The following is a 19,235-nucleotide window of genomic DNA, read 5'->3' as shown; positions in this document are numbered from 1 at the left end:
CTCACATCAAGTGAACTTTGTGGTGGAAAAACGAAGTCTGCGTGGGTTTTTTTCGAGGTTCTCCCGCTTTCTCTCACTATCTTCATTCCACCATTCAATTCATTTCTCATCATCACCGCCCCCTTTAGCCTACATGACATAAACGTGGGACGTAAAACTCAAAGATTTCATTTTCTTATTTTTTCTCTTCATAGCTAGTATCGAATGGAACACACATATTCACTAATCGCTTGAACCGCTCATGTGAACCTGTAGTGTGAAGGTGTTGCATAGTCTGAGCCCCTCAAAAGATCGTGATACCAAAATGGCAGTGATACTAGAGCCAGAAGAACCTGTAGCTTTAATGTTGACGATAAATTGCAAGGAAAAAGGAAAAGAAGATATAAAACAATGTGCATTCATCCTATAATTCGCAAAATATTCACCCACACGCAGTCGTCAGAAAAATATTCATATTTATCAAACATTGCACAACCACTATGCTAATAAATTATCTCTTTTAAAATGTGCTTAAAACTTAAACATCTCAATCATATTCGCGGATGATAAACATTTTCGCAAATGCACTTAAACGAAAACTCCTTATAAATGAATTGGGAATCAATACAACCAATTACACACACCAAAACATATGCAAGATGTAAATATAAAGTTAGTATTTCTAAGTGCAACATTTTTTTTTTTACCAGACCTACTAAGTTTAATTAAATATAGTTTAAGAACAAAAGCATACCTAGATAGTTCGCTTTCTAGGAAGAAACTAACGCTATATAGTAAATTATCACTATATGTAGTCTATAATTAATACAACTAATTGCTATGTTTCTTCGTTATCTTTATATGATAATCAGTTCCTCGCACAGGAATATTAATGTTTATAAAATCTTTGAAAATTAAGCAAAGCGTAACAACGAACCTCTTTCTATTCTCGTACCAGCTGACATGTTCGTGTTTTGCACTGGAAGAGTAACGCATGCAGGAGGAAGAGGCAAAAGAACGCAAAATTCTGAAAGATAGGTAATCTGCGCCACAAGAGAAAATCCAGTTAAATTGACTACCTCACTTGTCAGAGGCTTTATGGTTTACTGCACATATAAGTGTTTTATTTAAATTGTTCATTATTCCTTACTAATGTGTGTGTGACTGTTCATCTGTCTGCCATCACATTTTCGTATTGAAGGAAATGCTCTGGATCCACCTAATTTTGTACCCTGATAATCCTCACCAGATCTAATCGTGTACGAGGACTTTTTTTTCGATTTTCTACTCTAACTCTCTAACCTCTATATATAGAAACATGGAAATTAAACCAGAACCAGTTTCCCATATTTTTCTTTCAAGTATTCTAAGTGTACCTAGATACATTATAACCACGTCTGTTTGTGGCTTTTCTATATACGATTTAAAGATTTTAATATATAGTTACCAAACTATAATGTGCTATTAATTTTATAACACTAATTGAATTTCATGTATAGAATCGTGAGAAAGTGCACATCGTCTACCTAGACTGTTGTGCCAATACTTTCTAAACAAATTAGTGGTTAGTGTAAAGTGTTTAGTTTATCGTTTCCAGTGTTGGACCTCCATGACACGTAGCACAATAAGCATTCAACCACTCCAAAGCATCCAAGTTTCTGGGATTAAAAGCTGAAATTGCTTTTTTAATTCTGAATGTTCAAGATATTCAAAAATCTTCGCAAACTCATGGGAACACATATCGCATGATTATTACTTATTATTATAATTAACACGAGACTACGTGATATGCAACAACAAACGCCAATTTTGTGTGAATGCAGATTCAACTCCTTCAGCGATGTGGACTGTCACTGGCCCATACCTGAAACTTTTAACCATTAATATGTCCAATCATTCCTTATCAGTCTAGTACTAATTATCAAATTTCTTCCCTTGTGAAGGTACAGGTTCCACGAGAATTGCATGTTCGGGCATCCACATCTTCAGGCAACAGTTACTTGACTGGTTTAATTTTATGGTAGTATAATTTCAAGGCCATATATGCACAGTAGGGTGGTTCAAAAATTAGGGAAAAATATTTTTTTTCCGAATTTTACCTGCGGCACCCCTAACATTTATTACACGACTGAAAATAGATACATTGGTAAAATTTAAATTTTTTACAACAATGTTTAATGGTTGCGCAAGCCGATTGAAATTTTGAATACTATTGGTATATGCATTTTGTCATATATATATATATATATATATATATATATATATATATATATATATATATTGTTGCATATTTTGTATACACATCGTTTTATACATATTTCCCAACTCTACATACAAGCACATAATTGCTGCTTGTACTTGAATTATTAAAACTTTGTACAGTTTATTTGTTTACACTATTTATACACTTCACTTTCGCATATTGAGTTTACTTAGATAGGGTATTCTTTGAACAGTATGGATATTGTTTTCTGTGTTCCGCAACAACTCCTAATAGGTACTGTTTCTGTTCCTCGTTCTTTGTAATATTACCGTTATACTCTTTTGTGAGGGCATCTGCGTGTTCTGCATGGTCTTTAACTACTTCATAGCCAGCTAAGCTGCCAGTTTTTGATTTCCATGTCTCCGTATTTTGTGCAAGATAAATTGTTCGAATACTCAGCCGTTCAGAAAACTGAATCTTGTTCTTCGCTATCAAATTCTCGATCTCGCCATCACTGGCGCAAATCCCGGGGGATGATGGGGACATGTCCCCCTCAATCTTTGAAGTGGGGGGAATGTCACCCAATAATCTTATTTGATTTTTTTTTGCGGGGGAGAAGGGTGATTATTTGTGTCCGACTGCCACTTCATCTACAGCGCCTGATATATAATATAGAACAGATTCACCTCAGAAATCAGATTCATCTACTGTAATATGAGTTTCATCTCCCCCTTCCCCAGAATAAGCTTAAAATATGCCCACCTCCCAATGTTTGAGAAACTCTGCTTTCCAGATTCTCCACAGCAGTGTTTTTCAACTTCATAAATATTTTGAACATCGCTTAAAAAAATAAAAGGTTACGGGAACAGTCTTACCCGTCCCCCTCCCAATGTTGAAGACAGATTTGCGCCGCTGTTTTGCATCCTGTAGTGAAACAAAAGCATCTCGAGGCATATGCAGGGATTTTGGAGGCTCATCATTACTGATGTCTGTGTTTATCACCATTTCTTGCTTTGTTTCTGTGGGCAATTCGTCGTCCAAGAACGCCAAGCCAATGAGTTCTTCGCTCAAGTACCAGAGATGACCACACTTTTCAGTTGGCTTTGTAAATGGCTGGATTGTCTGTTTCATATTTAAGAGAAATCTTAGGAAAGATTACCTTTTTACCATTGCATTTATCTGGTCAATACTATTCCATGACCTCAACGACCTAGCATGGCATCGGTTTGTCCAATTCCAAATTTCAGTTTTGGGACTTCGAGCAATGGAGTTTTTCCCATGTCAGATACTATTTCAGGTAGGTGATCGATGGACTCTTTTCCTGTTATGATTGGTAGAATTTGCTATTCCAATTGACAACGAGGGCCCTTGTTCTTTGGAACTTGCTCTTTATAATAGCAACTGACCCGAGACGATTGCGCTCACGAACTCGTTTGATGAATGAACGACTGAGGGTAACTTCGTCCAGATTGTGGCCCAAACCTTTGGCCGCTCCTACTATAAGAAAAATTGCTTTTCTGTCAGTTAATTTCGAGCTGCCCAACATAGAAGCAAATTCGGGAGTAATAACTTTCCTTCAGGTTTTCTGCTTTCATTTTTGCCTGAGGAATTCTGCAGAGTACGCTGCTGCGTAGGTTTCTATTCGTCATCAGAGTAGTTTTTACTTGATTCCAAATTGCTGCCGCTGTCACTATTGATGGAAACAAACAGCGTAACTGCGTTAGTGGCAGTGCTAGCATTAGTATTTGCCTCTGTCAATTCATGTTTTCTTTTCTTCTTGTTTGCCATCTTGGCTTCCTTTTGAGCAAGAGGTCTGTACACTCACACCGTATAACCACATCGTCCCTCTTCCATCTGAGTAATGAGAAAGTCCTTGTCTTCCTTATTTCTGATTAGTCTAAGGGCATCCCCATGTGTTATATCAAATAAATTATTCAAACTTTCATTCATTCTCTTTCTGTTTTTTGTAGATTTTCGGTTCTTGCTTTACTTTAAATTTGCCCATTGCCACTTAATTTTTCGAGTTTCACAGTTGCATGCTTTTCCCTACGAATTGGAATACGAGCCTTTTCCCAAAATATTACAGCTTCTCATAAAACAACTCTAGCACAATCATGGATTTTTTTAAAGGTTAGATGTTGGCGAAAAAACGCAAAACATAGCCGTTTGAAGGTATCTTACTTCAGGCCAGAGTTTCCCTATCTTTTCCTAGTAAATAAAGTCTAGTCTCATTTCTAGTGGTTTCTGCCATAGCAGTAACGAAGTATATGTCAATTTTATCCCAAAATCACTGTCACACTACAGTCCAAGGCAAAACTGCATCAACACACTTCTACCTTTTATTCTGGTAAATAAACGGGAACAATCAGCAGCTATAATTCGGTATTATTAGCTTACTGCAACCAAATGTCTCACCGACTGCGGTGTTCCTGGATTATAATCGTAAAACAAATGAAATGTGATTTCCGTCACCGGAAGACAAAGTATGACTGCAATTTTTGACGCAGATGGGAACAAATTCGTCATTGCAGTGAATTGTTTAAATTTTTTAAAGTTTACATTTGTTTAATTTGTAAAGTTTACATTATTTTTAATGGCATATTAAATACAAAACGCAATGGATGCATCAAAGGGAATGATATACCAATATAACGTGATAAAACAGCCTTTATTGGTCGTTGTTTGAACAACATCTTCTGCAGTGGCATAGTTGATTTGTAATAAATAATTACATGAATTGGATATAGAAGAATAAATGCACAATACCAGAGTGTATCCCATTGTCAATTGTGAGTTTGACAATAAACCACTAATTTTGTTAAACTTAAAGTGGATTGCGCAACCTCTAAATATTGAGCTATTGATTTGAAATTTTGCATGGATTATTTATTTGGAAGGGAGAACAAATTTAGGGGGTGCCACGATAAAATTTCAAACTTTCGAAATTTTGGACCATCCTAATACACAGCCAATGCAGAGCCCGTACTGGCTCGAAAGTCATTACACAGATGTTTTTGGACTCATAACACACGCAGCTTGAACATTGTTCTTCTGTAAACAACCTTGGTTGAACTCGTCTCCGTGCACCCACTACACTATCCATCTCCTGGAACTTCTCGTATATCCGCTTGATGGAGGGTTTGTTTGGAACATTTTTTTGTACTTTTTTGTGAAGGCCCTCCGGTTCACAGCACTATTGCTCGCACAGATGTATTCCGTCACAACGAATGTACGTTGTTGTAACGTATAGTCTGTGACTGATCAGTAGACATCGGATTTTTATGCAAATGAATATTTCGTTTGCTTATATGTATCTCTGTTAAACTTGGTAGGACATTCTAACAATAATACAGCTCGAATTTGAAGTTTTATAGTGCATATAAATGCATATTTTAAAGATTAGAGCATACATTGATGCTTAAGAGTATATTCTGTAAGCTTTTATTTCAGATGTATGCATAAACCATTGAATAAATTCAGTTATAGTTTGTATTTTCAATGCATTTGAATGTACATGCAAGAGTACGGCTTTCTACGTGGGAGGATGGAAGAACGACTAGTACACGGAGGACCAACAATGTTAACAACCAATCAGCAGACCAAAGACGCTTCCAATTGTTAATAGGTTATGAGAAATGTGATAATTATAAAGACATTATAAGATTGTGTTGACATCAATTCAGAAACAAGAGGCACAAGAAATGCTGCCCAGTAAATGCTCAGCTCTATTTGATGAAGATCAGCACGAGCTCCAGTCAGTTCCTGTTAAATTCTGGCAGTCTTTGGGAAAGAAATTCACGGATGTTATTGCCAGAAACTCCAACTTCTAAACAATTGAAGCAATGGGAAAGTACTTTCAAGTGTTAAATTTCGACTTGCCCAAAAATATAGATACTAAACTTATTGATCTCTATAAATATTGTTCAGTGACATCTATTGATGTTAGGAGGTCATTTTGTGGATACAAATATCATAAACTGACCAAGAAATGAAGTATTTTGTAATACATTGTAAGGCATATTACGGGAAGGAATAAATCCTTAAGAACGAAAACTTTTTTTTTTGGTACAGTGGAAACGTGTAGAAAAGTGGGACTCTTACTATTTCATGTAAAGTAAATGGACTCGAAAATAGATATGTGAAGAAAAACTAGAAATCGTGTTCCCAAATCACTGTGTTTATTTTAATCTGATACTTTATGTGTTTAAAAACTAGAAGTATATAAACTGAATTTAAAGTAAATTGTGAAGAGAAGCTCCTGAAAGGCAAAGTACACTTTCGATGTTACTTTCACCTACAAAACTTTGTCTCAACTTTGCTGCATGTTTGTAAATGCTCTTTTTAATTGCATTGTTAGTGCATATTGAGCGCATATTTTAAACATTTAGCAGCATAGTTGCATGCATATTTCATGAATTTTAAGTGCAAACAAAATCCGATGTCTACTGACCAGTTATTCGTACTGATAACAATAAAAAAGCAATTCATGAAATTTCCCATACATCACGTAACTTTTGAACACATAAGAGTGTAAATTCATGCATAAATTGGCCAAATGTTCATAAATAATTAACTTTTTGTAGTTGAAAGTAAGAAATGATTCGTACAATGGAAAATAGAATAAACATTATTTTATTATATAAACTTCTGTACATTATATCAATTTTTCTCACCAGATCTCGTCTCTTCTTCTTTCCAGGGGCGTTTACGTTTTATGATACAGATCATGACGGTATTATTACAAAAGAGGAGACGTATGCCATTATGGACGCCATTTATCAGATGATTGTAAGTATAGTTTTGTCATATTATTAAACTTTAAAACGACGAAGAAATAGATTAACATGCTCTCATCGAAATAGCTAACAAGATATTCGTCCCAACCTCATACGTCCGAATTGCACGAAATTTCGCATAGATACTAACTTGAGGTCGGTGAATAACGAGAGAATAGTCATTCGATTCGCTTTTGCGTACTCTACGAAATGTACAGAGTGATGCAAAACAGAATACACCACAAGAGTACCTAATCCTAGTCCAGCAACAAATTGTAACCAGGGATTTTGATCCTCCGTATATCATCTGTTATGACTTATGACTGTCGGCGGAGATTAAGCTTTCATTTGTGCATCACGTAGTCTGCACATCTACAACGGTCATTTCGGATGTACTTGCATTAGCCTGTCGTATGAATCTGCTGTTCATGGGTAAGAGAGAAACGTGCTATATTTGAATCGTGTATGCAGAATGACATTCTGACATTCACAGCAGGCGACATTGACAAGCAACGAGCGGCGTGCCACAAGCGAACATGTGAGTTGGGCTGCTTCTTTTGCCAAACTTTGTCTATTACTGTTTACAGTCGTTGGAACCTAGTTTCCCTTCTAATGTTGACTTTCCAAGGTGCTTCTTTAATTGGTAAACGGTGCGATTTCAGGGACATATGTCCTCAAAGACTCGTACTTCTTTCCAGGATCTCAACATCGAACAGTGTTTCTGCTTTCATTTTCATGAGGAACCCCCTTTACTCAAGAGATTTTCCTGTGACACCAATGAGTTCCCCATTATAGCCTTGAGATTCCGCATATTCATTTTGGATTCCACGTGTGGGCTTTAATTGTTCTATACCGGTAAATTACAGAATCCTTCTATGTTTTTTACTTTTGCATCACCCTGCATACCTTGCAAAGTATTCAAAAGCGAATCAAATGGCTATTTCCACGTTACTCACCGGCCGAAAATTAGTATCCATACGAAATTTCGTCCAAGTCGGACTCGGATTACATAGTTGTCTTACGTTGCATTCAGTTTTGCATCACCTTCTATATGTCGTAAAGTACGCCAAAACGATTTGAATGACTTCCCACGTTATTCACCAACCTCAAATTAGTATCTATACGAAATTTCGTTCATTTCGGACTCAGATTACATAGTTGTCTTATGTTGCATTATGTTTTGCATCACCCCGTATATCGCGTAAAATAAGCAAAACCGAATCAAATGACAATTCCCACATTATTCATCGATCTCAAATTAGTATCTATACGAAATTTCGACCAATTCGAACTCGTATTACATAGTTGTCTTATGTTGCATTCCGTTTTGCATCACCCTGTATATCTCGTAAAATAAGCAAACGCGAATCGAATGACTATTCTCACGTTATTCACCAAACTCAAATTGGTATCTATACGAAATTTCGTCCAATTCGGACGTGTGAGTTTGGGACTGTTTTCTCGTAAGTACTAAGTTGGTTGTATTGGTGAATTACCTTTTCTTTACTAATACTCATAAAAATACTTGTAAATTTGATATCTTTCATATATGCGCATTAATTGTAACATTGTAACAATCTTGAAATACTAATTCTTGAATATCGGATTGAATCTGGAAGGCACCCCCCTGTCAATCTTTCTCCTGATAGTTTCTAGAGTTGAGATCCAGGATGTCTTAAGCGAGAAAGGTGTTACAAGTATTATGTATTTATGAAACATTCATAATTGCAGAAAAGTGTATCATTTCAAATTCTAAAAGTTGGTGTTTGCTGTAGTATGGCTTGTATTCGTCGTTGAATTGAAGCATATTAAATTATATTTCTGGAAGTTTCGGGCGTGATACTAAAACATCTCCCCAACGACGTATAGTGCTATCTATGGAAGTAATAATATATCAGTTTCAACTGTGTAGTTTGTAAAGTGTAGAGTTTCAATCTGTCTTATTTGCTTATTGAATGTAAAGCATCTCATTTTCATACGGATATTTATTTGTTTCTTAAGTTTAAATAAATAGGGGAACAGGGTATTCATATAGGGGAGAGTGGAGTAAAACCGGTGATTCGAATGTAAACCGGGTATCCCCTTCTTAGCTGGGAGCAGGTCAAAACTACCACAGCCAAAACTTCCACACTCAGAAAATGTCAAAAGGCCCACACAAACTGTCATAACTCTCACACAAATGGACAAATCTCCCAAATCCACGAACGGTCATAAATCCCACAGTCAAAATTCCAACACTCAGAAAATGTCAAAACCCCCACATAATCGGTCATAACTCTCACAAAATGGACAAATCTCCCAAATGCACGAACGGTCACAACTCCCACGGCCAAAACTCCCATACAGGTAAGCGGTCATAACCCTCAAATGTCATAACTCCCACACAAATGGACAAAACTCCCACACATAGCAACGGTCACAATCCCCACATAAATGGACAAATTTACCACACAAATGGACAAAACTCCCACACATAGAAATTGCCACAACCGCCACACAAATGGACAAAACTCCCACACTCACGAAATGTCAAAGCGCCCACACAATTGGTCTTAATTCCCACACAAATGGACAAATCTTCCAAATGCACGTACGGTCAAAACTCCCTTGTACTTCTTTTTATTATTTTCAGCGTGTGAAACCACACAAGACATGCAACAAGGATCAGTTCAAATTGTGGGATATTTTTCCGATTGTGTGGGAGTTTTCTCCATTTCTATGGTGGTTGTGACAATTTCTGCGTGTGGGAGTTTTGTCAATTTGTGTGGAAGTTTCGTTCATTTATGTGGGGACTGTGACCGTTGCCAGGGAGTAATCTACACCCCTCCAACACCCCCCTAACACCGCTCCAAATTTCTTTACACACACCCCTGGATGCAAAAGGAATACTCCCCCAAATCCAATTGTATCAATCAGTATCATATAGGTTATTTATTAAATCAAGTTAAAAAAGGTTTAGCGTTTAGGAAAGAAGGCAATATTCTTATTTATTTATTTCACTTCAAAATACGAAGCGACCTCGTACTCATGTACGGCTTCGAGAAACACATGATCTCATTGTTTCGGGCGGTGTTTCTACCGAAACAATTGACAAAACAGACCGCTGATACCTACCCTCCTGGGCTCCGCAGTCGTTTCCGAGTAAAGTGGTTAATGGGCAGATGCAGATTACTGAAATTGGCAACGTCTTGAGTGGTCATTCACCTACCTCCTCCTCAATAAGGAAAAAGGGGCATGATGAGATTTTGGTCACTTTTGTGTGCTTTTGGCCATTTTTGGTTACTTTTCCACTATTTACAAGAGATTAGACCATTATGTGCCTTGGGATTATTAAAATTAGGGTATATTTAAGAAGACAAAACAGAAAGATACAACATATTTGTAAATTGAAAAACTGGATTTCTGGAAAACAACTAAATCAATGAATAATTTTCTTATGAAAGATATTCAGAGCCAATAACGTAGCCAGGAAGGGGCAGGAACGGAGATTAAGAGATCAAATATTACAACAATTAACGTTAACAACAGGGTTAGAATATTAAATGAAATGAAATTGGAACTATGTACAGTATTAATTACTAAACGAATGTGATTTCAGCATGGGACGAGGGAATTTTTTCCCAATTAATACTTTAAAAAAAATCACCCACTAAAACTTGCTGGGGTGAATAAATTGAAACAATAGCAGAATTTTGCGAAATAATTAGACTACAATAATTCGTATGTAATCAATTTACATGTAATTACTAGGTAAAATAGTGGGGGTTAATTCCTAATACAGTGAAACTTCTCTTAACGGGCATCTCTCAATAGTGGATATCTTCGTAAGAGGACAAACTTTCTTACTCTTCCATGACATAAATATGTGTGATGTGGTGTTATGAGAGAAAACCCTTCCTTTTAGGGACACCTCTCATTTACGGACAAATAATCGGTTCCACCGACGTCCGTTTTGAGAGGTTTCACTGTATTACTTAGTTTAATAATAATAATAAATGCTCAAATGTGTGAGCTTACTTTATTGAACCTACCACTGCAAAGAGTTGATATTATTATTATTATAACTATTATTATTATTAGTAGCATTAATAATAATAACAATAATAATAATAATAATAATAATAATAATAATAATAATAATAATAATAATAATAATAATAATATTGCATTAGTTGCGTAACAAAATATACTGTTTTCTTGTTTGAGTTTGTTTAAAAATTATATCACTATTCTGAGAGCACACACACCCTTTTATTTTGAACACCCCCCTAAGTAAAAATTTCTGGCGTACTTACTGACCGTTGCTATGTGTGGGTGTTTTGTCCATTTGTGTGGGAGTTATGACCGATTTTGTGGGCATTTTGACAATTCTTGAGCGTGGGGGATTTGGCTGTTGGAGTTAAGACCGTTCGTGCATTTGGGAAATTTGTCCATTTGTGTGGGAATTATGACCGATTGTGTGGGCGTTTTGACATTTCTTGATTTGGGAGTTTTGGCTGTGGGAGTTTTGACCTAGATCTTTCTAGCTTCTGTATGCACTGGGATCGCGCAAACAACGGACGAACTACGTTCCACCTTGATGAAGGAAAAGTGGCCATTACCAGAACTCAATAGACTCCTCCTTTTGCTGCTGTGAAGAAAATTCAGTTTGAGTGGTTCTTACTTACGATTTTTTTAAAGAAAACTAGACGGGTTGTACTGCGTTCCTGTTTCTGCAAGAGCAAAGGGATGAAGCTGTCTTTGTACAACATTTAATTAACTTCATTATCATTCAATGTAATTGTATGTAGCGTTTTGTATAATCAAATGACGCCATGTGTGATGAAAGCTGTACGTGCGGAGAAAAACCGTTTACTACCCAGTTTTGACTCTTGGGTTTTTAAGACATGGAAAGTATATTATTATATAGGCCGAAGTACATTTATATGACCATATTAGTTTACAATGTAAGAAGTTACGAAACAAGATATATTAAGTAATAATAGTAAAATATTATTATTGTATATAAATGTCTAATTATCATTGTAAAATATTCTTATTGTATTATATTAATGCTTAATACAATGCAATAATAATATTTTACAATAATAATCTTGCATTTTTCCGCACTGGTGAATTGATTGGTTGGTTGGTTGGTTCCACTTTTACGTTCTGTATTAGCACTGTGGCTATTTGCGACGGGGACTACTGCTTAAAGTGACAACTCACCCACTACTTGGATTTGTATCCGAGGTGTGAAGTCTCCAGCGGGATTTGAACCAAGAGCGGAAGAAATCGCAGTGGAAGTTCCAAGGAATCCTCAAAGCCAACATCAAGACTCTACAAACAAGAAAGGTTTAGCAGTAAGAGTCCCTAAAGGTCCTGCAGCAAATGTTCCTAATGTGTCAACACTATCGAATCAACACCTTCTGAACCCGAACCACTGAATTTACACTGCTGTTCTAAGTCCTTGACGCCTAACTGTAAACCTGTTCCCGAATCATCTTTCAGTGTTTCACCCTCCGAATTTATGCCTCTCCCATACACTGAAAGACGCAGACGCAGGAGGACAAGAGAAAAGGAAACACTGTCATTTTGACGGGCTTCCCATAGAAGTATCAACTTCAAACAGCATTAGAAGAAAAGAAAAAGAAAAATGAAGGAAAGAAGAACAAAGATTGACAGGAGAAAGATAAACGAATCAAAGAAATGGAAACTTTTTAAAGATGCCAAAATCGAACAACAGACAGAAAATATGCATCCAAAACAAGAGAAACCGAAGGAACAAATGTGGGAAGACTCCAGAGAAGAGGATGACAATACTGCCTCCATTTACTGCATTGAACTTTAGTAGGACTCCAAAGGTGGTGAGGGACGGATCCAATGCATCCAATGGCGTTGTTGGACCCATGAAAGCTGCTCTGGGGCCGAAGAGGAAGATTACTATTTTACTTGCGACTTATGTCAATATGCCTTCTATTACAGCAAAAAAAGTAAAGACAAAGACAATTGAATTTATTAACAACTCATCAAGTTGTGTTCTTTTAGACTTATTCCTATATTTTACAACAATAATTAACTTATGTCAATAAAAAAGAAATTGAGTTTTGTGGAAACTTTTAACATTTTTGTTTTTCCATAACAATAACCTGTCTACCCGGTTTTACCCCACTAGTAGGGCAAAACCGGACAAAATAACTTATTTTACTAGAACAGTATCTACAATTACAAAAAAAAATAAAATAAAATAAAAATACATTAAATCTTTTTTTAAAAAAAAACTTTGGCTGTATTAACAAATAAGTAGTGCATACGTTTGCAAGATTTTGTTCCTTTGCGGTAACAACAGTGATTTCTGGAAGCCTTCAAGCTTTAATGTCCCCGTTTTACCCCAATCTCCCTACTAATTCTATTTTTATTCATATTTGTGTGATATGCTCTGTTACATACGACTGCAGCTATAGATAATTGAAAGTTAGTATCTCTGCATCGTTTAATATGCCTATTACGTTAATTAGCTTTGATATAAATTCCGTAATTTGTTGTGGGTTCAATTCTCTCCCTAATTAATTTGGCTGCTGTAAGATAAGATAATCAAAATAAATCAACAACACATATAAAAACATACACGAAATAAGAAAAGTTTAACTTATTCTCAAATAAAACGTAAAACCTTAATACGGTAGGGATAATCTTCATTCAAAAATTTTTAAAAAGATGTGATTGGACGAAATTGTATTAAAACAGATAAAAATAATATTTGAAGCTCTTTCTCTTCAGAGGTCTATTCTTTATGACTCTGCTCCTTTTCATTCATCAAGAAATATTCCTAAAATTTCATTCAATCTGGACTCCACTGATCGGCCATTTCGTCACAGTTTCGTCCAACTACCTATCTCTATCAGGAAAGCCTGACTACAACTTTCCGTCCTCCCATAAAATTTAAAAATTACCTGATTCTCTTTGGACACCACTGAGCCCAAAGACGGTTACTCTTTCTCGAAAGAGTAGACTTATCATGCTGATACCTCTGCCCTAACAAAATAACAGAAAGAAAATCTAAGAATAACTTGAAAGAATATCTCTGACGAGTTGCGTTAAAAAAGTATCCGACCTTATTTTTCCCGCCTGCAGAAAGCGTCAGTCGCATGCAGTCGGCCAGCGAGTAAAGACATGTAGTCAGCGGTCTTCGGATTTCATTTTTAAATATAAAGGTAACCAAGAAAGTTCTGTTGCTTTTGTGCAGGTCTGTGCTCCACTCGGCCTCACATCGTGAGTTAAATGCGAATGGAGATAAGACGAAAGTCAGTTGTTGATATGGGTATATCCAACATACCAACTCGTTGTGGCAGTTCAGTTGCACCATGAACTTGCGTAAGAACAGAGCGAACATGGGACCTTCATATAGCGACATAAGGGCGTGTATGCTCTACGAATTCAAATTTGGATCAAACGCCGTCCCTGTAACGGGGCAGAAGATATGCCAGGCCTTTGGTGAGGTTGTCGTGAATACGCGGACAGTGAAGTGATGGTTTAACAAGTTTAAGGACGGTGACGAAACACTCGAAAACGCACCACTACCGGAAGACCAACACATGTACAATATGAAGGTATCCAGGCACTAATTGAGACCAACAGTGGTCAGACATGTGATGAACTTGGACTACAATTCAGCGTGAGTGGAGAAACCATTTCCCAGCACCTCCATCAACTTGAGAAGCACTACAAGTTGAGTCGATGGGTCCCACATGATTTGACTCCAGGCCAGAAAGCATTGTGAGCAGGCACGTGTGTTTCTTTGCTATCTCGTCTGAGCAAGAAGCCATTTTTGGGTAGGATGTTGACATGTGATGAGAATTGGGTCCTGTACGAAGCTCTACGGCACCGTCATCATTTTTAGCATCAAATTAACCAGCTACAAAACAGTCGAAACCAGTGCTGCAACAGAAGAAGGTCCTTCTGTGTTAGATTACTCGCTGCATTATGCATCGGGAACTGCCACCAGATGGTCAGAGCATCAAAGCAACTCTCTACTGTCAGCAGTTGATCCATTTTCAACAAAAGCTCAAAACTCTGGAGCTACCACTTCTGAAAAGCAAAGGGGTCCTCCTGTTACACGACAACTCTAAGCCTCACGCGGCTATGATGTCCCCGGGCATCATTCTACGCCTTAGATGGGAAAGACTATTGCATCCGTCATACTCCCCGGACATCACACCGTCAGATTATAACTTATTCCACTCCTTGGACAATAACCTTAGAGGACACCAGTTCAAATTCCTAGTAGAGGTGCAAAGTGCACTTGATATTTCCTTCGCTTCTCGGCCCACCAAGTTCTACTGCGATTAAATCCATGGCCTTCCAGAACGTTGGAAGAAAGTCGCCCATCCTGATGGGGACTATTTTTGATCTTCCAGATATGTCTTAGGTGACACGTCGATGTCCGAAGGTAGTGCTTGAATATGCCTTTCTTGGTTACTTTCATAAAATGACAGAAAGACTTGAGCAGCGATATTGGATGAAATTTTTCCAAGAGCTTTGCGATACCTAGGCGGAAACCATTCAGTCGGATCGATACAGAAATTTCGAAAGAGAATTTGTGCATGAGGGAATGTTCGCCAAATTTGATTCAGGCTTTCATTGCCAAATACAAGATTCCTGTGTGTCGTCAGGCTCAATACTCACCCAGGCTCCATATTCTAAGGTTTCACGTATTTTTAATTTTCTTATTCTTAAATTACAATAAGTTAGTAAATACACCCTCAAAATCGTTACTAAATTATATGTTTAACTTTATATATACATGACATTTTCTTTGAAGTTGAATATGCTCTATTTGGTTGCATAACTCTCGAAAATAATAATTGTTGTTACATGAAAGAGAAGAATGATGTTAGTCATTTTCGACTATTAACAGAGAAACGAAATTACTTTTAAATAAATAAATATTGTCACTTTTAGTTAATGAAAAGTTTTTTCCCTAGTTGTAGCTAATCAAAATTGGTGTTTTCGGAGTATAAATCGTGCGTGATCTACATACAATATTTGCTCGAAACTTCGCATAAAGCTGGACTTTAAGTTCTCGGTATACGTGAAACAGTTTTATTATACATAGCGTTGGTCCCCAAGTTACAGGCATTTAAAGTTGACCTTAAACTTAGTCAAATTTTTCAAAAAAAAAAAAATCGTTATTGCTATTTATAAGAAAAAGTGGGGAAAATATATGGGACAGAAATGTTAAAGGTTAATTTGAGTATACGTGTAAATTTGTTAAATATGAAATAAGCGCAGTCCGTACTCATAACAAAAAATAAACCACAAACGTTACAGCCCTTCGCAGGTCCTGAACCTGTTCCAATTCCATCTGTTAGCAGCAGGCTGTACTATGTTCAGCGTAGCGAGGAACACGTGTTCAGCGCTTCGCGTTGCGCAGCCACTAACAGGGCTATCAAGAGCTTTCTGGATATAATGGCCATCATGCCTGACTTAACGTGAGTTCTCCGTTCACTCACTACGTTGGGTGTAAAAGGGATCACACGGACAACGCTCTAACCACTAAAATACGAAGCCTCCAAGTATTCATAATAAATACATCCTAAAAATCAAATAAAGAACGATTTTTTTCCTCAGTAGGGAAACTCGTTACTAGTAAAGTAAGTTAATAGTACATGTATTTTTTTCTGCTTTGTGTAGGGTGCCTACGAAACAGAAAATTCAATCTGATTATCACTCATTCAAGCTTTGGAACTTCTTGTATGCCGTAAAAGGGAAATTCTGACCAAAGCATATAATATTTAATAAATAATAGCGTTACAGTTTCTGCAAAGTATCTTTGTTCTCATGAGACACATTATCTCAGAAATTTAGACAAGATCATGTCTAAAAACCAATAAGATCCATTCTTTCATTTTTAACATTTTTAAAATTCATTGCATATTTTCAACTTTTAGTGATCCAACTTTTACTTGAGAGATGTAGTTTTAATTGGCACATCTGTGCTATTCTAATGAACAACGTTCAGTTTTGAGAACGTTAAACTTTTAATTGTTTATCTGCTATTCAATACACCTCTTCTTTCTCCTGTTCTGTGTTACCTCTTCTTTCTTCTCTTCTTTATTCAATATCTTTCTCCATGCATTATGCATATTTACCCCGCTATTCCAGTTCATAAGTTCCTGACTTTTTTCTTTTCTTATCATTTCCGCTTCTTTATATTTTCTTACAATACTTCTCTCTTTTTCTAGCCTCTCTACTCCTTTCTAATCTATTTTATGTTCCGCCTCCTTCACATGTTTATATTTTTCGTTACTATCCCTCTTCAATGTCGTCCCTATGCTGTTCAATTCTTTCTCCCAACCTCTCTCTCGCTTCACCTATATAACGCATAGCACATTCTTTGCATTTAATTCTATACACAACTCTTTCGTCACTTAATTGAATATGTTACCATCCTTCCGTCATTTTTCAGTACACCTAACATTCTTCTACTCCCTTCCCTGTATGTTCTTACTCCTCCTTTTCATCAGTAAATTCTTCAGGATTTGTTTTCTTCCTATGCTTTCTATCTTAAACCATCTTTAATTTTCTTTTTCTGTGTCTCCTCTTACTGTCTTCTCCCTTCTTTCCTCTTCTTGTTTGCTATCTTTCTTAAGTCTAGCTTTACTATGTCAATTCTGCACTAATAAACTATGAAACTGCTCTTTGTCTTCCCTTCTTTTCTCGTCATCATTGCCATCATTTTTATATTTTTCTGCAAGTTTGTAATAAAATTCATTTTTAGTTCTTTCATCTACATCACTCCGTCTGTGACAATAAACACCAGCTGAAAGTTGTTTTCTATACTACGTTGTTTCGAATCTCCCTTTCTCATTGTCATATCTAGAACGTTTATTTTCCCTCTTCTTCTAGTTCCACCTTTAGATTTATTTATTTTTCTTTATCTTTACGTATCTCTTTCTTTATTTCTTTCTTTCTCCTATTATTCTGATGAATTGCTCGAACTGCCTCTTCTTGTTTCCTTTCCAAATACCTAAGCAATCATCCACATATCTGAAAAACATAACCAATTCTTCATCTCCTTACTCTTTCACTTTCTGTTCCCATTTATTTATTCCAATTCCTGATGACACTGGGCTAAGTCTCGGTCCTATATTAGTCCTTCCTTTGTGTTCACTATCTTCTCTCCTATTGTTCTCTTTTTTATCACTTGTCAGTTTTAATGTTTTTATCACTTGTTAGATAAATGTTAGATTTAAATTTTTAGAAAATATATAAGAAAGCAAGAAATAGAGGAATTTATAAACTGGATTAGTGGACTAAATGTACATGATGTATGGTGAAAGATATTGGATAAAGAAAAGAGAAAAGAAGAGGAAACACAAATGTATTGAATAGCAGACAGCCAATTAGTAGTTTAATATTCTCAAAAGTGAAAGTTGTTCATTGAAATCACATGGATGTACCAATTAAAACTTTAGCTCTCAAGTGAAAGTTGGATCATTAGAAGTTGCAAATATGTAATCAATTTTTAAAAAAAATGTAAAAAATGAAAGGACGGTTCTGATTGGTTCCTAGATATGCCCTCATCGCATTTTTTGAGATATATAAGCTCAGTGGTGTAGAGAAGGTGTGGCACAAGGGGCTGGCCCTCCCCCAAAGGGTTCAGACAATGTACTTTGCTACTTTGATATTCGTAATTTTTCTCGGAAGAAACATAAATTGCCTTTCATGTGCTCTATTTCAAAAAATAAAAAAAAAGTCACTAAACAGTTCCTAGAAAGCTAAGCTCGCTAACGTCGTCTTTATTCTTTAAAAATGTTTGCATTTTAGGGAGTATTGAAATCGGGTTTTTTAGGAATCCCTGCTGTTCAAAGGGAAGAAAAGAAAGAGGGTGGATCTCCTATATTCATACGGTAACATTGAAGTTATTGTTCTACTGTTTGACATAGCAATGACCAAAGTTTTCACGTGTCTTCTTTGACCCAAAGCCTTTGCAAACTGAGGCAGGGAACACTGAACAGAATTAGTTCGTCTCTGATCATGAAAGGAAATTAAAAAAAAAAACTTTATCAGAGCGAATGGATATGTTTGAATCCAACAAATCATTGACCTCGATAAAAATAGCAAAACAAGTGACCTATCATCGTCTATTTTGAATCACTCACCGCCGTTCCTAATAGGATTAACTACAACCAGAAACCGCGGTTCCGTGCCATTCAATTCTAACCTAATTGGCATCAAAAGAAGAATGGATTTCGGTAAATGCTCAGCAGCTAATTTAGTTTCAAAAAAGAAAGAAA

The 19,235-nt window shown here is 36.4% G+C and overlaps 1 protein-coding gene across 1 annotated transcript in view; it reads left to right on the top strand.

The window, feature by feature from the left end:
- The window catches only part of LOC145674557 (frequenin-2-like), a 142,852-nt gene that overhangs the window by 113,790 nt on the left and 9,827 nt on the right, over positions 1–19,235 (top strand). The window contains exon 6 of the mRNA XM_081744731.1: positions 6,882–6,970. Coding sequence (XP_081600857.1) covers positions 6,882–6,970 — 89 coding nt within the window. The remainder of the gene's footprint in view (positions 1–6,881; positions 6,971–19,235) is intronic.

Source organism: Thermobia domestica, chromosome 17 (assembly GCF_964235325.1).
Source record: "Thermobia domestica chromosome 17, izTheDome1.hap1.1, whole genome shotgun sequence".
Lineage (NCBI taxonomy): Eukaryota > Metazoa > Arthropoda > Insecta > Zygentoma > Lepismatidae > Thermobia > Thermobia domestica.
The sequence above is the reverse complement of the archived record's forward strand: the minus strand, read 5'-3'. Positions and strand labels throughout refer to the sequence as shown.